The 23,718-nt window shown below is 54.5% G+C and overlaps 3 protein-coding genes across 4 annotated transcripts in view; 1 reads left to right on the top strand and 2 right to left on the bottom strand.

The window, feature by feature from the left end:
• Positions 1 to 3,459, bottom strand: part of TNKS1BP1 (tankyrase 1 binding protein 1) — a 24,549-nt gene extending 21,090 nt beyond the window's left edge. The window contains exons 1-2 of the mRNA XM_011379062.2: positions 3,320 to 3,459; positions 87 to 202 (exon numbers count right to left, since the gene is read on the bottom strand). Coding sequence (XP_011377364.1) covers positions 87 to 187 — 101 coding nt within the window. The 5' untranslated portion in view covers positions 188 to 202; positions 3,320 to 3,459. The remainder of the gene's footprint in view (positions 1 to 86; positions 203 to 3,319) is intronic.
• A 990-nt stretch (positions 3,460 to 4,449) lies between these two features.
• SSRP1 (structure specific recognition protein 1) lies at positions 4,450 to 13,748 on the bottom strand. Of its 2 annotated transcripts, none has more exons than XM_011379037.2 (17): positions 13,611 to 13,748; positions 12,977 to 13,115; positions 12,368 to 12,553; positions 11,624 to 11,729; positions 11,155 to 11,345; positions 10,819 to 11,049; positions 10,580 to 10,683; positions 10,351 to 10,479; positions 9,867 to 10,088; positions 9,054 to 9,126; positions 8,493 to 8,631; positions 8,298 to 8,343; positions 6,777 to 6,906; positions 6,190 to 6,360; positions 5,925 to 6,013; positions 5,217 to 5,403; positions 4,450 to 4,950 (listed from the first exon to the last, which is right to left on the bottom strand). In XM_011379037.2, the coding sequence occupies exons 2-17, from the start codon at positions 13,028 to 13,030 to the stop codon at positions 4,879 to 4,881; spliced, it is 2,130 nt and encodes a 709-aa protein (XP_011377339.1). In that variant the 5' UTR covers positions 13,031 to 13,115; positions 13,611 to 13,748; the 3' UTR covers positions 4,450 to 4,878. The 2 variants fall into 2 exon arrangements, with proteins under 2 accessions (XP_011377339.1, XP_023378399.1); XM_023522631.1 differs by having other exon boundaries at positions 13,721 to 13,739.
• Positions 13,749 to 15,382: 1,634 nt separating this feature from the next.
• The window catches only part of P2RX3 (purinergic receptor P2X 3), a 28,544-nt gene continuing 20,208 nt past the window's right edge, over positions 15,383 to 23,718 (top strand). The window contains exons 1-4 of the mRNA XM_011379061.2: positions 15,383 to 15,793; positions 22,281 to 22,416; positions 22,829 to 22,900; positions 23,162 to 23,225. Of these exons, the coding sequence (XP_011377363.1) occupies positions 15,675 to 15,793; positions 22,281 to 22,416; positions 22,829 to 22,900; positions 23,162 to 23,225 (391 nt within the window). The 5' untranslated portion in view covers positions 15,383 to 15,674. The remainder of the gene's footprint in view (positions 15,794 to 22,280; positions 22,417 to 22,828; positions 22,901 to 23,161; positions 23,226 to 23,718) is intronic.

The raw sequence follows: 23,718 nt of genomic DNA, 5'->3' as shown, positions 1-23,718 counted from the left end.
CACTCGCCCAGCCCCTCCAACACAGAATGGGGGTTCAGCCTCTGTCCCTCCCACCATCCTCCCAGCCACCCTGCTCCACCCTGCACCCATAGGCACCTGGCTCCGGGCCAGCAGAGACCAGCTCCTCCTCCATCTCCCGGGGCGGGGAAGCCATGGTTTTGCCTTCCCTGAGAGCAGACACTTTCATCACATGCGGCAGAACCTGCATGAGAATTGGGAAGCAGAGGGGTGTGAGCTGGGGTGGCCAGGACCCAGGAAGAGAGAGAGAGAGAGAGGAGGAGGTTAAGAGAGTTGGGCGTTGGCAGTAAGCTTGGTGGAGGGAAGTCTCCTACGCCAAGCAGAGGCACAGTGTGGGACAGGAAGAGGGAACTTCAGAGCGGGGTGAGGGAGGTCAAGACAGGTCCCCAGCAGCCACATCCTCAACTCTTCCCAGATCGCGCTCCAACTCTGGTCTCCTGACCCCAAAGTCTTGGAGCTCCAGGGAGCTGCCCACTTTTCACTCCTCTGGGGAGCTCTCCTAGACACCCCACTTACCGTTCCCAGGGCACCCCTTGGGTCCGGCAGCCCCGGTTGAGGTATCTACTCAGGGGCTGAGCAAGAAGGCCCCAAAGTCTGAAGTCTCTCTGTGAATCACCTCATGGGAGACGGGAAAAACCCGCTCCTCCCCAACCTGGGGCTCCACCCCACTGCCAGCCTCCCCCTTCCCTGCTCACCCTCCTCTCCTCCCTCCCTCCTGCAGCTGGGAGTGGTTCCCTCCTTCCCTCTCCTCCCTTCCCCCTCCTCCCTCCACATCCCTGCCCCACTCCCGCCTGCCTCAGAGCTGTCTCATCCAAACACGGAAAAATAAGGAATAAGAAGTAAACATCTGGAATACATTTTTTTCTTTAATTTCTCAATCGCTTTGGCTTCAGCTTGGAATTTGATGAGGTAAAGCCAGGGCCTAGTCCTGTTGCCATAGCAATGGCCTCCCACTGGATTTCCACAGCAGCGCCAAGAGGAAGGAGGAGCCCGCCCGGGCCTGGGCTGGGAGAATGGGACAGGGCTTGAGAACATCCGGGGGGTGGAGTGGCTTGCGGGGAAAACTCCCCGGGGTTCCCACTTCCAGAACAGTCAGGGTGGGACAGCCACAGCCTGTGAACTGGGGACGTGTGAGCAGCTCTCACCAGCTAGGGGCTGGCCTGAGGAGTTTTGAGGGAGCAGAAGAAGAAATTTAAAAGCAAGTGACACAGCCCTAAGGTAGAAACCAAATAGGTGTCCCTCCTCTAAGCCTGTGTCAGAAACAAGCTCTGGGGTCTGAGAAACCGGGATTCAATGCCGGGTGGATCTACCACTTTCTAGCTGTGTGCCCGCAGGCATAGTGCTTTACTTCTCTAAGCCTCAGTTTCTCTATGTGAAAAATGGAGCTAAGCAGGGCCGGGCCTGGTTAGTATTTGGAGGGGAGACCACCTAGGAAGACCCAGTTCTGTAGGCATAAAAAATAAGGGATTGTAAGCTGACAAGGTCCTTGCAATTTGTGAGGTCAACCAAGGGTTGCCTCACCTAAAAAAGAAAAAGAAAAAGAAAAAGAAAAGAAAAATGAAGTTACTGAGACTGTTGGAAGGCTAATGGGAGATCATACATGCAAACTGCTTAACATAACGCCTAGAGGGTAAGTGCCCAATAAACACTGGCCATTATTCATGCAATTCCATACAGTGTCACCAATGAGCTAAGATCCTTAGTAGCCACCACCTCCTCTCTCCAGACCATTCATTCCTTCATTCACACAGGCCCCAGGCATGTCACCTGTTCTTCAGATGCTCCACCACCCCCTCAGTTCTTATCTTGACTCCTGAAGCACCATCCCAAGCCTGGGGGACAGAGCCCTGTCCCTCTTGTTCCAAAAGAAGGGAGATATTTCCCATCACAGAGCACAGAGCCCGAGAGGACAACCCAACCTCCTCCAACCTACAATGGGCACTGCCTTCCACAAAGTCACTAATCCAGCTGGTCTGGGAAGACACCAAATGCTAAGAAGGGCCCTCTGAGGCCCAACCTTTGCCAAACAAACCCACCCCTCACCTTTGACCCTGCCCCAGCTTGTTTCAAAGACAGAAGAGTTTGAAGAGGGTAGAGAGAAACCCAGGACTGTCAATTCCCTTGGTCAGCCGACTTCCACGGAGCACTGCTCCCTGCGGGTGGGGGAATAACTGTGCAGAGCCAGCCCACGTGTGCGTGGGGGAGGGGCACATGATAGAAAAATAAAATTAAAACACAAGATTGTCTCCTTGTCCTTGAACATTATTTCAAGGGACATGGTGTGGGTGGGTAGAAATGGGGACAAACTGGCTCAGAACCGAAAAACTCTCTCACCTGGGAGCCTGATGGGCACTTCTGCAGTACGAAGGGGTACAGCAATGAAGTGGGGGCTCGACTTCCCCACTTGAGGAGGGGACACAGCAACACAGAGGCCATGGCCAGAAAACCCAAGTGACCAAGGCCATAGCCAAAAGCTGCAGAATCACAGCGGCTGAGCACTCCCCTCTCCAGGAGTCCGGGGTAGACTAGCTGACCCGCGAGAGCAAAGGCTGCCACAAGGGCTGGGGAGAGGCTGGGCACCTCCAGCCCGGGGCAGGGGACCAGAGAGGCATCGGCACGGGTGGGGTCGCCCCTATGGACCCCGGGATCTCCGGCTGTATCTGGGGCCAGAGAGGTCGGCAGGGACAGCACGTAAATTACTGGAGGGAGGGCCAACGCGAAGACGGAACAGCCTGGGGCGAGGGCCGTCTGGAGGGGCCCGGTGGGGAGATCTGGACACAGAGGGGACAGCAGCAGCCGAAGTGGAGGAGGAGAAGAGAGTGGAGGAGGAGGGGGGTGGCAGAGACGGAGGACCTGAGCGCGGGATGTGAAGCAGCCAGCGAACAGACAGGGACTGGGCAGGCAGACGGGGTGGGGGCGGACAGAGCGGCTGAGGGCGTGCCGAGGGAGCCGGGGGAAGGGGCCAGTGCGGGCCCGGGGGAAGGGGGAGGCAGGGGTCGCTCCAGCAGCTCCGCCCGCCCCCGGCCCCGCCTCAAGCCCTCGCCCCCTCCCCCCTTTCTTCTAGCTCGGCCAGCACACGCTCCAGACCGTGCGCCCTCCGCCCCCGCGCACACGCACCAGCTCCCGCGTGCCCCCCGCTTCCTCCGCGCCCCCGGCCCCTGCAAACTTTCCCGGTCACCCCACCTCAACCTCAACCCGAGGTCCCGGCTGAAAAGCGCCCACTCCTTCCATGCCTCGCCCCCGCCCCCAATCCCGGACCCCGCCCCCTCCTTCGCCCTCCTGCCCGCCCCCGCGTACTCACGCGCCCCCCCCGAGATCCGGCTCCGCTCGGCTCGGGCTCGGCGCCCCGACGCCAGTCTCCGCCACCGCCGCCGCTGCTGCCGCCGTCACCGGGGGACCAAGCCAGAGCGAGCCCGGGCGGGGCCCCGCCCCCAGCCCCGCCCAGGCCCACGCCCCCGGAGCCCCTCATGAATATCCATGAACCAGTGAAAACCTGGAGTGGGAAGCCCGTGCAGAGCTCGCCCGATCGTATGCAAATAGGTGCAGCCCAAGGACTCAATTATTCATGAGTCTTGGTAATGAGGGGTCCGCCCCAGGCTCAGACCCGGGTGACAAACTGACGCAATTCAGCAGCTAAAAGCGCTGGGGCAAAATGGCCACCGAGACGACTGCCTAGAGAGACTTAAGGCACGGCCCCAATCCTCAAGCCCAACGGCCTGAAATGATTGCAGCACCATAGAGTCACGGCGAGAAAGAAGGTAACCATTGGCGGACTGGAGAGGCTTCCTGTGGCAAACACCTGAGAGACTATGCAACGTGGCCATCGCACGTGTATAAAATCAGATGTAGAGCCACCGTGAGGGAGACTGGAAACTATTTTTTTCACTAATCCCCCTTATCTCCTGTTATAACCCCCTTCCCCGATATAAATCCTTCCTGACCTCAAAATCTGATACAACCCTTTTCTCCCATAAAAAGCACTTCGCTCATACTCCGTACCTTTCCTGCATCATCACACTGCACCCCCACCCTCCACCGCTCATTCTCCTAACTCTCCAGGATCAGGTTTCCATTCTCCTGGTTGCAGAGAGGCCAATCAATCGTGATTCTATTATGTAAAGCCTTGGAAGACCCTTGGCTCATAGGTGATTAAGGATGGAGCCAGTGGCTGCCTCCCCTTAGCTTAGCTAATGGAGTAGAACTGTGAGAGAGACTTCCTAATCAGATCAGCTCTCGTTTCTAGACTCTCAGGTGGCCCATCCCGGCAAAGGAGGGTGAAAACCAATGCTTGTCCAGCTGGGAACAGCACAGGACGTACCTGGAGGCTTGCTTCCCGGCCGGCCAGAAAGGCCTTGCCCAGTCAGAGCCGTGTGGTAAACACTACCGAGAAAAACAGGCGCAATACAGGGCTAGAGAGAAGGCATGAGGACATGGTTTCCAAAGTCAGTTCCCTTTATTAAATGTTGATTTTCACAGACCAGAAATACAAAATAAAAGTAGAAATAGGCCCCAGTAAGGAGCTACAGGCCTGACCTCCTATGACCCCTGCTGCAGCAACTTGAACAGGACAAGAAGCAGCTATGTCCCCAAGGTTGGGAAAGTAGGACAAGGATTTGGTTCCTGCACTGCCCTGCCTCCCACCCAATCTCTCCCCAAATTATAAAGAGGCATCCTTGTGAATCAGCAGCCAAGACGCCTCCCGTGCTGTCCCAGCCAAGTGCATATCACCAGGAAAGCTTGTTCAGATGGCACAGAATCCAGAGATTACATTTCATATGGGGAGAAACTGGTACCAAAACACGGGTGGAGAGACTGGGGGTGTGACAGGGCAAAGCCAAGGAGAGAGAATTTTCCTCCTCTCTATTCATCAGATCCTGATGCCGAATCTTCTGAGCTGGGGGGAGTACTGGCTAGTTCCTCTTCTTCAGAGTCCTGAAAACCAAATGTCTTTTCAGGACAAAAGTGTAGAGTCCTGGTTACCCTCCCAGCTACTTTTCAGTGGTGAAAGGCCCCCGATTCCCTATCGCCTCCCCAAACTCCAGAACTAGTCTTTAGAACCCCAGAATTCCACCTATCCACTCCATCCCGTTACTCTTAAGAACCAACCACAACCCCTGGCCCATCTGCCGCCACCTCCACTGCCGACTCAGATGCCCCTTGCCCTTCCAGGCCCCACAGCCCCCAAACTCCTGCTGTACCTCGCTCCGCCTTCTCTTCTTTTTGCTCTTGTTCTCTCCTGAAGAGCTCTCGTCACTGGACACAAACTCTTTGCTCTTGAAGCTCTCACTCAGCTGCCTTGACGACGACTTGGATGACGAGCCCCTGGAGGGTGTTGACTTCTTTTCCATCTTTACCTTTACTTTCTTCTTCTTCTTTGACTTGTCCCTATATTAGCAAGAGGGAAAGGGGCTGGGCTTTTAGGTACCCCCATCATCAAGGCCAAATCGCCCCCAGCTTTCACAGGGCCTTCCTTACCCAGTCCCAGCCACATTGTCCATGTCACTATCAATGTCAATAGCCAGCCATGTCAGCCCCAAGTGAGAGCATCAGAAGTGAATAACCAGAAAAATCAGAAGTCATAGCCTGGTCATATGGAAAGCTTACGTGGCATCTCTTGCTTTATCTTTAAAAATTCATGTGAATTAACACCATAGTAACATGTTTTTTAATTACCCCACACCTTCGAACAAAATTGGCTCTCCAGAAAAATAGGCCATTATTTGTCCAGTGACCAGGAATTCCCTAGCGCATTACCCATACTTGGGTAACTGCCTACTCAGATATGAGAAGCACTGCCCTCTTGCCATCAGAAGCATCTCTATTAACATCCCCATTCTCAACTTGGACCTACAAAAAAACATCTGCCGAGAAAGCAGTTACTGGGCCACTCTGTTCCCAACACTCACCTCTTAGAAGACTCGCCCCGGCCTCCTTCATATTCTTTCATGGCTTTTTCATATTCCCTCCTGGCATCCTCAGCTTTGCGATCCCACTCCTGACACACGTGCACGTGTACACACACACACATACACACACATACACAGAGAGAACAGAAAATAATGAGATCTCTCCCAACACAGGCAAAATCTACAAAGTTCCACCAATGCCCCCTCCCCCCAACCCCTCTATCAGTGACTAGATTCACCACCCCGCATCCATGCTGCCACTCACCTCTTTCTTCTCTTTGGACATTCCCTTCCAGATCTCGCCTGCCTTCTTGGAAAGATCTGTGATACTGATGCCGGGATGGTCTGACTTGATCTTCTCTCGGCTGGCATTGAGCCACAGCATGTAGGCAGACATGGGTCTCTTGGGGGCGTTGGGGTCTTTGCCTTTCTTTACCTACGTGAGAACCCAAATATCTTTAGCCATCTATACCCCCACAGACACCCACATTCTCCCAAAGAAATTACTTGGATCAGGGGACAAGATGGAGAAGACATCAACCTAGACCGAGAGATCCCTAAGGGCAGGGACCACGTCTGCCTCAACTCTGCACCCCAGTGCTTAGCGCATTAGGGGTCCCTGTCTTAGGGCTCCTGAGACAAAAGAAGCCTGTCTTCTAATTCAGATCTTCCAGAAGATAATTATCTCAAGGACCAGAGAGAAACATTTCCAAGAAGGTACTTCTCAAGGCCATAATCACTGGCTACAAAAAGCAGCCCCAGGAGGACCGAGCCACAGGCCCCACTGGTGGTGGACAAGAGAACACAGAGAATGGCTCCCCAGGGCCGTCCCTTCCAGAGGAGAGGCCATACCTCCATAGGCTTCTTGCGGCTCTTGCGATCCTTGGCCATCTTGGCCTTTTTAAGCTGTTTCCGTTTCTTCTCATCTCGGTCACTGTCCCCTTCGTTACTGGAGGAGCTGGCAGAGGCATTGCTATCAAACCTGCCAAGGAGAGAGGGGCTTAGACTCAGGAAGGGAAGATGGCACCCCACAGCTTCAGAACAGGAAATGAGTCCAAAGACACCTGCCCAGAGAGGAGGGTGGGAGGGCCACAGGACAGGGCTATCATCCCCAACTTTGCCTCCTCTCCTTTGCTGAGGGGGTGCTTCACCATGCCCTCTTCAACTCAGCCATAGCAATGGATAATCTGGTGAAGTAATCAAAGAAAAGCAAATGGGCTCCATCTGCTTTCCCTGCTCTCGGCCTAACCCCAGACCTACTCCAACCACACTCCCCGGGACAAACTCCGTCTCGTCAACGTGCCAAGTCCACTTCACCACTTCCTTGGGGTTAATCATCTTACCCTACCCCGTAGACTCTCTGATGAAGAGAGTTTCCATAAAAAGTGGGAAAAACCAACACCAGTCCAACCTAGTACATACCCACATAATTAACAGTCCTGTCCGATATTCACACAACCCGTCAGCACACAGAGCTGCCTAGACCTGCATGGTGCTGAAATCTTCAAGGCATTTTCACAAGCCTTCACTCACTGACTCATGACGAGTAGGCAGGCATGCAGGAAGCAGAAGCAGTGGACTCCTGTAGATTTTTTTTCCTGCCCAGAATTTATTTCAAATTCTTCTGGATTAAGAGTCCCAATTTTCTGCTGGGAACCACCGTGCCCTATTCAAGAGGGGCTCACCCAACTGCAAGCCGTTAAGGGTGGGCACATGGCCAGTTCCAGCCCATCAGAGCATGTCCTTGTAACTCAGACTCGGGAAGGGCCATGTGACCACAACTGCTTACTGCTGCTCTGTGAGCAGAGGCATGCCTGCATGGTATACCAGCAGGATTAAACCTGCCCAGACCATGTGGCACTACATGGGGCAAACCTACCTAAAAATAAGGAAATCAGAAGAAACAAAGATTCCCCACAGCTTTTGAGCACCTCGATCCAGATGCCTGAAGCCAATTATATCCCTGGGCTCTCCAGTTAGGTGAACCCACAAAACTCCCTTTAAGGCTAGTCCACTTGACTCATATTTCTGACACTGGCCACGAAGAGTTGACCGATACAGCACAGGGACACTACTGTTGTTTCACATATGAAAAGCTGCGAATCGACGACTGACCTAAGGGCTTAGCTGGCGAGTGGCAGTGGTGGCTCTCACCTCGTCTCTCCTCCCTGCTTTTCTGGTTTTCACGGCATGTCCTGCGCTTACAAAGGCCTTGATGATTTTTGAAACACTGACATTTATCCCCTCATTGGAGGTCATTTTTCCACCCTGGGTCGGTAGCTTATGCCGGGATACAAGAAATGTCCAGAAATCTCTGGTCTCTTAAGCTCACAGGCCATCACCTCACCCCCATGAGATGGAACCAAAACTCACTCCTCGGCCACATCTTCCTCCTCTTCACCTGGGTTGAATGACTCATCTGAAAAAGAACCGACATGCATCAGCGCTGCTCCACGGAAATCCCGCCCCCTCACCCAGATGCCCAGCTCTGGCCCCAGGTTGAGCCAGCCCGGGCCCAGGGAGGAGTCTGGCCGCCCCCGTGCCCCAGGACTGCCAGGGCAGGCGCACCGGTTTCTTCTCCTGAGTCGTCGCTGCTGTCGTTGGCGTTCTCCTCCCGGATCTTGCCCTCCTCCTTCATCCGCTCCAAGTAGGCATCATGCTGATCTTCGTCAGAGTCGGCATAATCGTCGTAGCTTGGGTTCATGCCCTAGCCGTCAGGGAAGAGGTGGGCGTGAAGGCCGACCTGCCCTGGCCCAGAAGCCCGCACACTCGAAAGCACTCGCCCATGCCCGTGAGTCAAGATCAGACCAGCAGCTCCGAGAAGACCATGGAGCTGGACTGTTCACACGCAGCCAATGTGCAGGGCCCACGAGGCCTTCCTGCAAACTGGGTTAGTCCAAGCCCCTCCCTCTCCCAGCCCCACTGGGGGCTCCTGAGGGGCTGCAAAGACTGATCTAAGGTCATGCTGAGGAAACCTGCACCAGGAGGTGGGGAAGGGTCACACGCACCTCTTTTTTCTATAAGGATAAGAAGAGAAGAGAGAGTGAAAAAGAAGCCGGAAAAATCCCTGCCCTTCCCCAAAACAGAAAGAACAGGAGAGAGGCTCATCCCTTCCACACTCAGAGGTACCTCTTTCAATCCGCGGTTTTTGATGTTGAGTTTTTTTACGTTGACAAAATCAAACAGCTTCCCATACTCCTCCCTGTGAGGGGAGATGCACCGCATTACCGGACGGGCAGGCCGATGAGGGGAGGACTGCACGCTGTTCTGACACCCACGGGCTGAGACAGACTGCGGGGCCTGGAGCTCCTGACCACATCATCCAACCCAACAGCTCAGAGACCCTCGCAGAACAGCAGCAGAGTCAGGCATAGTCTTGAAAGAGGAACCTGCATGGCTCTCGAGTTCCAGGAAGGAAAAGTGGGGAGGGGTGTGTACCTAGTAACCAAATACGTGCAAAGCAAGGAGGGGGTGTTGCGAGAGGGGATTTTTCATCCTTTTACTGGTTTGCATTTCATACTTCACAGGGTTGTTGTAACAGTTAAGCGTGAAGATGTTTGTAAAACGTTTAGCCCACGATGAGCATTCGATAAACATTAGCTGCTGTGTTCCCGGACACCAAGCTCATTCCGGGAAGAGAGAGAGAGAGATAACATTTCCATCTTGGGGGGAGTGGAGGAGGAGGAGGGCTACTGGACCCAGAGCTTTCATAATGTGGAAAACAATTTTTTTAAGGACAGAAAGAAAGCGATGAAGAGGCTTCCAAAGGCTGAGCATTCCAAGGAGCACCAAGTCCCAGGGAAGCAACAGAAAAATTCTGCTCAAGGCTTGAAGTCAGGGATGAGTCACAGGCCTGGAGAGGGCCCTGGGTCATGCCAGGCCTCCTGGTCGAGGCTAGGTCAGGACCAGGACGCCCAGGAAGTGACGGAGGGACGCTCTCACCTCTCAATACTACTGAAGGTGTACTGAGTGCCCTGCTTGGTCTCGATTTCAAAGTCAAAGGAACGTGTGGTGGTAGTGCCACGGGCAAAGTTGACAAAGGAGATCTCGTCAAAGCGGATGTGCACAGGTGGCTTGTGGACATAGATGAAGCCCTGCTCCAGTGGGCACAGCAGTCCCGAGCTTGCCTTGTAGGAGCAGGTGATGCACTGGGCCCCGGAGTGCCTGGGAGAGGACACAGGGAGCCCAGTCAGTGCCCACCTCAGCAGCAGGTGGCAGAGCCACAGGGACCACCACCAGGAGCAACACAGGTGTGCTCAGGACCTCAAGTGAGTGAACCTCACTAAGCTGCTCAGACAGAAGCAACTGACACCATCAAGATAGGACCCAACCGAGCCTCGGAGACTACACTCCCATCCAAGTGGGTTCACCAAGCAGACTCGGGACAGCCCAGCCCCACAGGCCAGGGCCCCGGGCCTGCGCTCACCCTTGGAAGTTGCCTGGGACCGTGATCTTGCGGTTCACCAGTGCTTTCATGACCCGGCTGACCATCTCGTAGAGGGATCCCGACATGTTCTTGGTGAGCCGCCCCTCGAAGCGCTTCTCCACCTCCTCCCTACGACAGAGGAAGATGAGGTCACGAGCAGGGTTTCCTCCTAATACACGCCTGTCTCCCGCCTCGACCTGGCAGGCTATGAGTCCAGAGAGACACTCACTCATTCATGTTGAGAGTCAAAGAAATGTCCTCATCCTTGGAGAAGAGAAGGATCAGGAAGTGGTAACGGGTCTGGCCCTGCTTGATGGGGGGATCCAGGCTGATCTGGCAAGGAAGAGCCGACAAGGCTTAGCACCAGGCGATGCTCCGTGAGAACTTGATAATTAAGCCCCAGAGAGATCGTCCATGAAAGACTCAGGCAAAACCCAGGACAACCCACTCCCAGTGGTTTCCGCTTACCACAAAGAACATCTGGCGCTGGTCCTTATGGGGCAACAAAAAGAGACGCAGCACCGTGGTGTAGGGTATCTTGTAGTCAAAGGTCTTGCCGTGCAGGTGCAGAAAGGTGGGGTAGATCCGAATGTCGTATCGGCCTCGAGGGGTCAGACACTGCAGCTCTCGGAAGATACAGATGGCGTCTCCAGTGGCCTGGATCACATCCGCTTTAGACAGCACGTTCTGGGCAAAGGCCTGCGAAAGCACACACTGGTAACTGAGTGGCAGGGATCCTGCTCCTGGACCAGGCGGGGCCTGCTTAGCACCATCTGCTCCCAAGGTGACCAGGGGAGACCTCACCTCAACAGGGTCTACGCCATCCTCCTGGGTGGGAGGCACGTAGAAGCGCACCTCCATGAGAGAGACTTCTGCGTCATCATTCTGGTGGAACTCCAGTGTCACCTCGTTTTTGCCTGTGGTGCACTGGGACACGTTGCTGAGGGGTATCTCGAAGACAGGTTGGTCACCAATGTCAAAGGAAAGCAGCTGCCCTGTAAGGAAAGAGCTGTCAAGCTTCTCCAGAAACTCGAGTCTGCATAAAGCATGTTCCCACCAGACTGCAGTTCCCTGAGGACAGGACGCTTTGCTCGTACTGTAACCTCAAGACCAGGCACAGTGGCTAAAACACTGTTGGCCCGCAATAAACATGGTGATGGATTACAAACTGATAAGAAATCAGAGGCCGTGACGGAAAGAAAACAAAACAAGTTAAAGGCTGAAATCCTTCCTCCCACCTTCTCCCCAAACCTCAGCCTTTGCCCAGACTCACCACCAAACTTCACCGTCCCCCAGTTCCAGCCCTTCACACATAGGTCCTTCTCCATGAGGTCAAGACGATAGTGAGTTTTGAAGAAATCGGAGAGTTTCTCAAACTCCTGTAAGTGAAGCAGAGAAAGCAATCCCAGTAAACCCCAGTGGTTTTAACATAAACTTGAATGTTCTACGATTATCTGTTTCTGAGAAGCTGCCCTAATATACCTTTTATCAGAAATCCATGTTGACTTAAGAGTCTCAGCTATAAAACTGTTTAAAAGGATGTTGAAAGAGGCTGTTTCTGGGCACCGGAACTCAGGCTGAGGGAAGAGTAAAATAAAGAACTGACAATTCCTGGCTATGGCCTCACAATGCTTTCAGACTTTGTATAGGTATTGCTTTAATGAAAGCGTAAATTCAAGTAAAGTAGTCTTTAACTCGAGCAGTTCAAAATGGGAAAACAAACCCCAAACTAAAGAATCAAGCTAAAACTATGAACCTGGAAAAAGGCAACAAGCAGAAACCACCAAAAAATCAAAACGGTAGAAAACCTTCTGGAGTCAAGACACAAAGGCATGCCCAAGACTCTGACACCCAAAACTGAACACTGATCGCTTAATGGCCTCAATGGCTCTGCTCTATAGAGTCCAAACCGGCAATTACATGGTTAGCAGAGGAAGGAGCCCCAACCCTCTCTAGAAGATTCAAATTAAACGAGATGGCACCATAAAGTGGGGGTTATGGCACCAGGACATCTCACCGACTCTCGGAAGCCATCGTACTTGTAGACATGGCCATTCTTCGTGAGCAGTTTAAGTCCATGGCCCAGAGCCACGCGGCGCCAGATGCCTTCCGTCAGCTCCCCCGCCTGGATGTTGTCCACTTTGCCCGTCTTACTGTTCTTGAAGATGATGCCCTGGCGGCTCAACCTCAGCCGACCATCATTCTGTTAGAAAAACAGACCTAAATGCACAGGGACGGTACACAGTGCATACTGGGCACAGCCCCGCCCGACTCCTATCCTAGGCTGGCTCGATGTCAATGCAGGAGCCATGGCTGAAGTGGTGAGGGCCAGTAAGGGACAAGTAGCTAGAAAGTCTGGATTCTAATCCTGGCTCTGGCATCCAGAACCTTTGCAGGTCCTCTGTTTCGAGATATGGGACTGAGCGGCAGGTATGGTCCCTATAAACTCTTGAGGTCCTGTAACTCCAGTACTCTCTCACTATTGCCCTTTGCTAGAGAAACAACAAGTATACATTATACTCTCCTTTCCCAAAGTGGCAACATCATCCAAGGAAACTCTTGTTGCCTGACAAAAAGTCTACTCCCCTCCCCTCTCCACCTGTATTAAAAGCCAAGCCCTTCTTACCATGGAGCCTTTCACCTCCTGGTAGATGTCGTTAAACTCCAGCGTTTCTGCCATGCTGACCTGCCCCTTTGGCCTCAACTGTGAGCTGAGCCCCAACTCCTGGATGGCTGTGCAGATAGTTACTCAGCACGTTGGGAATCTGAATTCAAGAGGGAAACAGAGAAGCGTGAAAGACAACACCTCACTCAGCACACGGATGGGGCCAGGTGGCAACCTGTGGCTGCGCCCGGGATGTCTCGGGATCTCCTCTGCCTGGGAGCCTACAGGCAGGCTCCGCAGAGGTCGAGGGGCCAGGCCCAGCCCCAGCTAAAAAAACCGGGCCTGGAGTAGTGCTTATACCCCAACCAGAAGCAGGCTCTAGGCGATCCACCTGGCGCCATGGCAACGAGGAGCGGTACCCCAGGGCCTGCCTGGAGGCCGCACCTCGCCCGCGCGCCAACCCAGCTCAGAGTGCAGGGTTTCCCTCCCAGCGCTCCCACCGTGCCTCGGCCCCAGACCCACGGTTTCCCCCCTTCCCCTAAAATGGATTCGCCCGCTGCCCGCGGATTCGAACGTGGAACGGACCAACTCGAGCGTCCCACGGGGGACGGGGGGACCCGCGCCCTCCTGGGGCACGGGGACGGCGACCACCCACCTCCTCAAGCAGCAGCCTAGCGACGGCCCAAGTGCGGACGGTGGGCTCGCTGGGGGACGCGGGGGAGGGGGGCGGGGACACAGGGGATGGGGAGGGGGACACCGGGGAACCTTTTTCCCGCGTGCGCAGCCCAGCGTCCCGCCACCGGAAGCTGTTCCCCTGGACCATAGAGAGCATGAGCTGGCTAGAGAGGCGCGAGCCCGGCCCGCCTACGAGGCGGTCACATAGAGCGTCCGCGGCTCTGGAGGACCTGAGGGCAGCCTGGCGATGAGGAAGTCCCACCCGCGTGGACTCTAAGAAATGGGAAAGCGTAGGGCTCTTTAACTATTACAGACACTTTTTCAGTGGAGGACTAAGTTCTAAAGAGAAATCATGTAGTTTTCTTTTATCAGACTTTCCACAGAGGCGTGTGTGAATGTGTGTGGTATTGATGTGGGTCCCTCTCTCCTGCACGACGATAGTGGTTTCTGTGGAGTGGAAAGACATCCGTGAGACAAAAAGAAAAATATTTAGAGTTATGGAGAGAAATGACCCCTCCCACTGGCTGAGAAGAGAATGTGTGTGTTAGTGTCGTTGTGACTGCCCCGCTCTCCCTGTCACGTGGGATTGTATCCTTTTGGAAATGAGTTCACTGCATCCAAAAACCTCAGGTCTAACGGCAATGTATGGGTGGCCTGAAGGAGGCTGGCAAATGGCAGTATCAAGTTCAGGTGCTAGTGTCAGATTCACCTTGGAGCCAGAACTGATTTGAAACCACATCAGCCTGGGATTGTCAAAGCCGTGCCCCTGTTTATAGTACTAGGATGCATCTTGCAAAATCAAAGGAGGCCAGACCTGGAAGACGCGTTGCAGTTTGTCTACTCCAACTTCTTTTTGCAGGTGGGAAAACTGAGCCCCAAAGAGGAGTTGCCCGGGGTCTCTGAGTCGGCAACAAAGATGGAGACTGGAACCCAAATCTCCTCTCCCCAGCCCATTCTGTCATAATCACAGCGACTCTATGTTCGGAACAATTGATAATATGTGTCCTATGCGAAGACATTAGGACAGAATATTTAAACTCGAGATTTCCCTGACCATCTGACTTAAATGGGGTACACCAGCTTACTTACTGAGTCCTAGGATAAGAGAAAGCAGGAATGCGCCATGCCCTGAACTCGCAGCTTTAACCTCTGAGCAATGGCTACTGCAATACTATCTAGCAACATAAATTCAACTGGATTGATAAATATGTGTTGAGCGCCAACAAAGTTCTAGGATTTGAGGAAACTAGTGAACAAGATGAGAACAGCACCAGTGTTCTAAGAGCATATAATCTAACAAACGATTCGGATAAGTAAACTGACAAAAACACAACCAAAAAAAAAAAAAAACCCAATGTGATAATGCTGTGCTACAGGTAGCTTTTCAGCCACTGCCAATTTGAGTTAGAAATATGAACTGTGAGTCTTTACTCAACCCCCCTCCCCGCAGGAGCCCAAGGGAAATGGTTGAGACCCCTCCCCCGCCCCATACTATTGGAGGCAACTTGGGAAGGGAGGAGATGGCTGCAGAATTGAGTGGCTTGAGGAACACAGGAATGAAGGGAGTACTCAGATCAGGCAGGCTATTAGGTGGCTAGGGGCTGGGGCCTTGCAAGGGGCTTTAAGGCGAGCTTAAAGCAGCCGGTGAGCTGGGATGAAGATGCTGCATATGAGAACGGAACAGAAACGGTAAACAGAGTGCGGATAAAACATGAATCCCAGAGGGCCCTAGCCAGCTGGATCCCAGGCAATCAGGAGCCTGGGATTGGAGACCCCACCCCTGCCGTGACATCACAGGGGAGTGGGGTGGAGACAACAAAAAGGGGTCCCCCGCCCTGGCCTTGGACTCTTGGCAGCCCTGAGTGTCAAGAGCGGAGAGCCTGGGCACTGGGCTAGGGTTGCCTGACTTAAAGGAATAGGCTCCCATTCCTCAGTCCCCTCTAAGCTACCCTCTCTAGGCCTTGATCTCCGTCTTTCCGTCTGAGGACCTCTCCCTCCTGAGGCCACCGTTCAGTCCCTTCTGAGTGGCCCTCGAACACTCAACATGAACTGTATTTCAGATTTCTTCACCTACGAGACCACTAAGTCGGTGGTTGTGAAGAGCTGGACCATTGGGATCATCAACCGAGCAGTTCAGCTTCTGATCATCTCCTACTTTGTGGGGTGAGTCTGTGGCCCTTCAGGTCCCAGGAGGGGAGGGCCGCCCAGCGTCCTCGACCCATTCTCCCCTCAGTTGCTGTCCAGCTTCCTAAGCTGCTCCTCTCGGAAAAACTGTCTATTCTGGAGCCGCATCCAGAGGACTGGCCTCTGGGGCCCCCTGGGGGACAGGGGTTCTTGCCCTGAGCTGAGTCCTTTCTCCAAGTAAATCCTCTGCAGTCGGAGAGTGACCTGCAGACTCCCAGCTCAAGGGGAGTCCTCGCCTGGCACTACCCTCCACCAGGAGCGGTCCCAGGTGACCATCTCCCCTCTTCTCTCATCCCCACCCCTAACCAGAGAACAGACAGACTCCCACACTCACATCCGCCCATTCACCTCAGGCAACTCTTTGGGGTCTCAAAAAGACGAGATGACGGGAAAGAGGACGGGAAGGCACTGAAACAAGGGAGCCAGTGACAGGTTGATTGGGGGGTGTAAGGAGGGCCAGCTGGGGGAGGGAATCTGCTTCAGAATGAGGGATCCCCTCCTGGTGTGGGGAGAGGGAAGAAGCCCTTGCTCTTGGAGGGTAGGACAAAGCAGGGGGTCTGCCCCTTGGGAGAGAGGGAGCAACACAGGCACCATTAACACTCAAGGGAAGAGCCATTGAGGAGGAAAGTGGCTTTTCTGAATGTGGTGCAGCGTCCCTCCACAAGATGCCGGAAACACTCCCCTTTGTCAGAGAGCGTAAACTCCCTACTTCTACCTGACTTTGTACCATATACCCATCCTGGGAGATGCTTAGGAGACAGCGAGGTCTGAACACCCCTCTCGGCCCCCACCTATTAGAGGTGCCCCCCCACACACACACACACACACGTGCACACACACACACACGCACGCACAAAGAGCCACGGGACACACAATGGCCAGGAGAAAACACAGGTTCTGTCCTTCTCATGGTCCTTCGCACACACTGGTGGACACCAGGAAATACGGGCCAAAACCTCTGCGTTTTTCTTTCCTAGTGTGCAGGTCTCTAGTCTCACGCTGTTCCTTGAGACAATGGGTCTGTGTATGAGAGACAGCAAGCCACTGACAGCTGTCAGGAGTTAATTCACGCAAGTCAAAGGAGACATCCTGCGTGCGTGGGGGCGGGGGCTCCTTGCCTGGAGGTCTCAGTAGTGTGTGAGGGTGTGTGTGGACAGGTGGGTAGACACGGAGTGAGGGATTTTTGCTCCGCATGCTTGGTAAGAGTCCTATCCTAAGCTTCGGTTATGCCGGTGTTGTAGACAAGGCTCTTCGTGAGGACATTAGAGAAGGAACTCAAGCTTTGGGGTAGGGTTAAATGACCTTGAAGTCCTCTTCCAGGTTTGAGGTTTTATGAGATATGACGGGTGCAAATGTTTCATGTTCGCATCTCCGGAGCCCGGGCTCAAAGTTGGTTCTTAAACACTCCATGTTCATGTGCATGTGTGATGCTGCGATTTTTACGTGTAGCCACCAGACGGTACGTTGGTCCAGGTGAGCGCAGAAGCTGCCTCGGCACATTCCTGGCCTGGCCTGGCTTCGTTGGCTCCAGGCAGGAGATCGATGGAGGGTGGGTAGAGACAGCCGGCTCCTGGACCAGCCTGCTCAGCGCCCCCACAGCCCTTGTCTCTTCCTCATCATGATCCAGCCTGACGCTCTGACCCTCAGTGCTGGAGCCTGGCCTGCTGGAGCGAGCATGAGAGGCTCTTTGGCATCTTAATATTCAACCCCATCCATCTCCCAGCCTGACAGGTCCCCACAGAGCAGCTCCTTCCAGTTACATCAGTGCATTCTGCAGCCCAGCCCCCCAGCCTGAGCCCCATCCCTGTGCGCGTGAGCCCATGCAACATTAGGACTTCCTGAATCCGTTGGCATTAATTTAGCAAAAATTTACGGAGCGTCTCTTCGTGCCCAGCGTTGTGCACCAAGAATAGAACGGTGGGCAAAAGCAGACAGGATCCTCACCCTCGTGGAGCTTAGAATACAGGACATGGACGTTAATGAAATAATTTCTGCAAACAAATGTAAAATTTCAGCTGTGGCTCAGGGTTCGAAGAAGAGGCCCATGGTGCTAGGAGAGCTGCTCGTATATAGAGAGGTATTCGACTTGGTTGGGCAACTGAGGGAAGCTTTTCTGCATTATGTGACATTCCAGCCAAGATCTGAAGGGTGAGTAGGAGCAACCTGGGTGAGAGAAGGGAAGGAAGAGAGTTCAAGTCAGAGAAAGCCAGCTCTGCAAAGGGGAAGGGCCTGGCTGATAGGGAGAAGGAAAGAAGGTCTTTATGGCTGGAGCAGGGGGAGCAAAGGCAAGGGTGACGTAGGACGGGGGCGGAGTCGCAGATGGAGGCCAGACCGCAGACCTCGCAGGTCTGTCCTTTTTACGGAAGAGGAATGGAAGAGAAGCTACTGAGAGAGGTGGACAGACCTGCTGAGATCCGAGTTGGGTCAGTCTCCCTGTCTGATACTCCAGGGGATTGGAATAGGAGGAGGGGATGTGGGAAAATGTGTTTAACGGTGGCGTAATCATACGGAGAAAGATGACTGTGGCTTGGACTCCATAGCACTTGAAAGGATTTCTAATGCTGTGATGTTAATGCTTAGCTAATCCTGGAATCTCTTCCATAGAGTGCCTGTCAGGTAGACCAGATGCACAACCTTATCGAAGCCGCGTGTAACATGAGCCAGGCATTTCTCCACGCATGCTCTCGCCCCTGCCTCTAGCCTCTGCTGCTCATCTGTGGTTGACGTCACTTCGTCACTAGTTTCCTTTATGCACCCCAGGTGCACAGAGAGGCCAGGATTTACCTGGTGTTTCTCATATCGCCTTTCCTGGGCCCAGGTGGTAATCCAGTCTCCTCTGTCGAGTGAGACTTCCTAAGAGTCAATCTCTTCTGGATCCTGTGGGGACCTGAAGAAGAGGTAGAAGGTGATCCCTGGGGCCTGAGTCCCCAGAGGCGCTGGTCAGAGTATGGCCTGAGGTTGGTTTCCAGGTCCTTCCTGGAGGAAGCCGCCTCCCTGTAAAGTAGCAGAGAGGGCAGTCCCAGCCCTCTGACGCTCCGTCCATCGTCCATTGTCCATCACCGCCCTGCTCCCCGCATCCTGCGCCTCCCCTGCAAGGCCCTATGCACATGGGGACACCATGGAACATGGAGCGCCTGGTTAGCAGCCTCGCTGTGACACCAAGTGGGAGTGAGGCTTAGACGGGTCACTTTACATCTCTAAGTCTCAGTCTGTATCTGGAAAATGGGACTAGGATGCCTCTCCCGGGGAGTTGTGGGGAGGGCAGGTAACATGTCAGGACCTCACCTGAGTTGGGTGACTCAGTAATAGATGGTAACCCTTATTATTTCATGGACTCCCCATCACACCTCCCCACTCTCCTCTACCCAGCTCACACCTTCTCGAGAGACCCCTCTCTTCCTGGCACACACAACACACGCCCCTCACACCCACTCCCTGGCCTCCTCCCTGACTCCTGGGGGTGGACAGGAGGGTGCTGGGGTGCTGCTCTGGCCTCCTTCCTGCACATCCCACCTGCCAAGGAGCTGCCACCCGCTTTCCGCTCTATAAATAATAAACCAGGAACATGAGAAAAAATAAGTCAGCAGCAGAGTAAATGCCAAGAACTGAAGGCTCAGTCCTGCCCCATTGCCTCCGCCCTGGCCTCGAGGGACAGACCCGGCCCCTCTGCTCCGGAAATGAAGCACCCCCTTAGTTCAAGCTGCCACGATGACATCCCCGTGGGGCCACCTAGATTCTTCCACTTGTTATTTAACTTCGAGAGAGAATTCAGACTTGGCTTCTCCTCCCCACTGGGCACAAGAAGGAGCTTTGGAGGAAGAGGAGGAGGAGGAGGAGGTGGAGGGGGGGGAGGAGGAGGGAAGAGATTGGTTAATTCATTGTTCCTTTGATCCCTCGGCCCTTCTCCCTGAGACTTTCTTAAGCTAGGAGATGCTTTCCCTGGTGACTGACAGGCAGGGGCCGGCAGGATAAGGATGAGGACCCAGTTCAGGGGCCCAGCTGTGGAACACAGCTGGAGACCCCTACAGCTCAGCCTGGGTCGGAACCCACATACTAGCTTGGCAAATCAGCACGCCTCCCTGTGCCTCAGTTGTCTTATTTGCGGCATAATGAGAGTAACGAAGCTGCCTCGTTGGCTTGCAGTAAGGATTCCATGAGTCCTTAACACACACAGCACTTAGCACGCTGTGTTGCTTATATGATAATAATAATCTGAATTCTGCTTCTCATCCACAAATGTTCCCGGACTTGAAAGGCTGGGGGTGAGGGGCCTCAGGAAACCATTTCATAGACCAGCACTCTGAGGTGTGTCCATTCAGCGGCCAGGCACACTGAGGTCCCAGGGGCTGTGCTGCGGCTGGGACGTCCACTCAGGTGAGCGTGCAGCAGTGACAGCAGCCCTCAGCTCGGAGCAGAGAGCCTGGGGCTGAGACCGCCCTCCTGGCCCTCCGCAGGGCCCAGCCACGAGCTACGAATGCTTGTGGGGCAGTTTTCTGTAACGGGGATGCTCCCGTCTCTTCTGCTAGGACATAAGATGGCAGTTGAGATTTCTCTGTGAGCCACACTTGCTTGGGAGACCTTGATGGAACACCTCCCCTTCCAAAAAAAGAAGAAAAGTGCTAGGAAAGTAAGGCACACCATTCCTTGGGCTTTCCGCAGAGGCAGGGTGTTTGGAGGAGTGTTATACAAGCGTGCGAATAGCTCTTAATGGGGCATTAATCAGGACGTGGCCTGCTCGAAGGCAGCAGCAATAAAACAGGTGACAGGTTCGGAGCCGTCTGCCAGAGCTGGCTGGGACTCCGTCCTTTCTCTCCCACTCAAGAGAGCAAGCGGAATTCAAGCAGTGAGGGACGCCCCAGTGATGGGGGTGACTCTGGACCCTCTGACTGAGAACCAGGCCAGTAGCTGCTTGCAAATGCCAGCCTGTGTCCGCGTAAACGTGACAGGCAGGCACCCACCCCGCAAGTGAACGTGACCTCCATAATGACCCAGGAGCTGCTCCCTTCTGCATTTTCCAACTTCAGGGGACCCGAGAGGTCACCCAGTCCAGCCTACCCCCAAAGATGGAGTCTCCTTGAGAACCCCGCCCCCCAGGCCTGTGGTGCTCACCGCCTCCCACGGCAGCCCACTCCACTCGTGGGCCACTCCCTAGGATTAGAAAGGCCCTGGGCTCGAGGTCTAACTCCCTCCTTATAATGTGCTCAGGTCAGTCCACGCGTTGCCCCCAGCGGCTTCCCAGCCGAGGCCGCGCCCTGCCCCCCAGCTTTGTCTTCTTCGCGCTACACCGTCCCCAATTCCTTCCCCTCGTCTGCATCTGCTGAGGCTCTCCAACCTTGCACCACCCTGGTTAGCATGCAAAAAATGACCCTACCCCAGCATTTCCAAACGTGCACTCCCAGATTCCACAGACGTCGCCGGAGAGTGCGCAGCATTCTCCAGTCGCGTTCAACGAGGTTTTCTCGACGGTACAATCGGGACAGTAATAGCATCTGCCTCCCCGTGTGCTGTCAGGGACAAACGGGGCTGCGCCTGCGGCTGGAAACATGGTACTGGGGCCAAGAGCGGCCTGAGCCTTTGAGAGCTGCGATGGGAGGGCAGGCACCTCGCAGAAGTGCAGAGGGGAGAGTTGTCTGCAGGCCTTTCTGGCTGCTAGTGAAGGCTGCAAGAGTCTGGGAGGAAGGTGGGGATGGACGAGCGGAAGGGTCCCTCTCTGATCCACATGGTCCGGTAATGGCTGGAAGCAGCAAGAAGAAGCCAGTACAGGTAAATGTCCACTGGGTGGCAGCACAATCCAAGGAATATCATTAGAGGCCCCTCCACTCTTCCAGCCCAGCTCCATTTACCTGCCAGGTAAAGGTTCAGCCGCTGCCCCTCCAACTTACTCACCTGAGGCTTGCACAGAAGGACACTCTGCCTTCATTGACTTGTTTATTGAACACCTTCTATGCGCTGGCACTTAGATGCGGACGTGAACAAAGTCCGGGATGCCCAGGGTCAGAGGCCTAGGTTCCTCTGCTTCTCCGGATGCCTGCCAAAGAGGTGGCCTCCGTCATCAGCAGGAATGATAATGTGTTCTCAAGGAGGCGATATCACCCTCTAGGGGTGAAAATTGGTACCTGAGGAATGAAAAATATCTCACTCTTTTTATGTGAAAAGCACAAATATACACATAGTACATAAACTGGTACCTATAGTATCAAATTTCATGGAGGGAGGACAATTAGGAGGGAAAAAAGTCTAAAAATGCTCTTTAAGCAGGAAATGGGGCGGGGGGGGGGAGGGAAGATGGAGACACTGTACTCTAAGCCAAGCCAGAACTCACTCAGAGTCCCACAGCTCCAGCACGGGCCTCCCCTGCCAGGCGCCTCTGTCGTCCTAATGTGGGCAGGAAGGGGTCCCCTCCTGGCTTCAGGCTGATGGGCCCACACCTTCCTCTCTTACTCTCCATCCCCACTCTCCTGCCCAGCTGGGTTTTCTTGTACGAGAAGGCATACCAGGTGCGAGACACAGCCATCGAGTCCTCGGTGGTAACCAAGGTGAAGGGCTTCGGACGCTACGCCAACCGAGTCATGGACGTGTCTGATTATGTGACCCCACCCCAGGTATGGTCCCCCCCCCACCCCGGAATCGCTGTGTAGATGCCCAGACACTGGGCGGGTTGAAGGGGAGGGGACAAGTCAAGGAGGTTGTCCGCAGGATCCCCAACCCAGAATCTGTGGCATCGATGATGCAGAGCGCCCCCTCCCCAGCAGCTGGAAGGCATTGGGGTAGCTTGGGCCTGCCCACCCGTGCGCAGCACAGGCTCTATCACAAGTTGTCCTGTAATTGAGGATGACATAGAGGGAGCAAGAGGGGCCAGGTGGGTGGTTTCACCTCAGCCCTTTACTAGCCCATGACCTTGGCCAAACCTCTTAACCCACGCCCAGGTTTCCTCACCTGTAGAGCAGGCATAGCGATAGCCCCGCCTCACAGTTGACACTGTTGTGTTTTTCTCTCCATTCTTCTCCTCCCAAGGGCACCTCTGTGTTTGTCATCATCACCAAGATGATTGTTACTGAAAACCAGACACAAGGATTCTGCCCAGAGGTGAGGGGAGGGGGCGTTTGAATAAAGCAAGTCGAGGAAGAAACTGTGGGAGCATTGGTGGCTGGGGCTTGGGGGTTGGGGACGTGGATGAAGATGTGGGTGTGCGCAGAGGGCCAAGGTCCTGCCTGGCGTTATGACCTGGGACCTCCCGAGACCTCCACCGCGCAGAGGTCACAGGTTGGGGGAGGTGATGGGAACTAAGGGGCTCCCCCAGGATCCGCGCAGGGTCCTTCACCCACCTGCAGACCTGTCTGTCCGCAGAGCGAGGAGAAGTACCGCTGTGCATCAGACAGCCAGTGCGGGCCCCAGCGCTACCCCGGTGGGGGTGAGTGCAGCCCCTTCCCCACCCCTGTGGAACCCCAAAGTGGTAGCAGGACCCTGGAGGGCAGCACATCCCTGTGGCAGAGAGCCCAGCCTAGGAGAGAATTACAGAATACCACCTAACTCTGCCACACTTACAGATGCCTACTGTGCACCAGGGCAGCGGGGCTGCCCTCAGAGGGGGTCCCTGTCCAGGGATCGGGGTGACAGACAGGCGTGCATGAGGTGGCATGGGCTGTGGGAGCCAGAGGAGGGAGAGATGTGTCCCAAATGGCTTCCTAGAGGCAGTGACATTTGAGATGGGCCCTGAAGGCTGGGTAGGATGTGGCAGGAGAGAGGAGCTTTAAAGGGGCATTCGAGGCAGAAGGAACTGCACAGCCAAGCCTCAGAGGCAAGGAAGAGCAGGCTGTGACTGGGGGACAGGAGGACAGGGGCCCTCGGGTGGCGGGGTTTGGGCCACTTGAGAAGAGGGCTGTCACTTCCCATTGGCTTGGCCC

Source organism: Pteropus vampyrus, unplaced genomic scaffold, assembly GCF_000151845.1.
Source record: "Pteropus vampyrus isolate Shadow unplaced genomic scaffold, Pvam_2.0 Scaffold352, whole genome shotgun sequence".
Classification (NCBI taxonomy): Eukaryota; Metazoa; Chordata; class Mammalia; order Chiroptera; family Pteropodidae; genus Pteropus; species Pteropus vampyrus.
Note: the sequence above shows the minus strand (reverse complement) of the source record. Positions and strands in the feature narration are given on the sequence as shown.

Bases quoted from the DNA above. Each gene is read 5' to 3' on its own strand.
- SSRP1 (XM_011379037.2), bottom strand. From the start codon at position 13,030: ATGGCAGAAACGCTGGAGTTTAACGACATCTACCAGGAGGTGAAAGGC. The intron at 11,730-12,367 runs GTGAGATGTCCT...CTTCACTTACAG, and splicing joins ACGATGGCTTCCGAGAGTCG to GAGTTTGAGAAACTCTCCGA. The intron at 9,127-9,866 runs GTGAGAGCGTCC...CTCCCCTCACAG, and splicing joins ACCTTCAGTAGTATTGAGAG to GGAGGAGTATGGGAAGCTGT.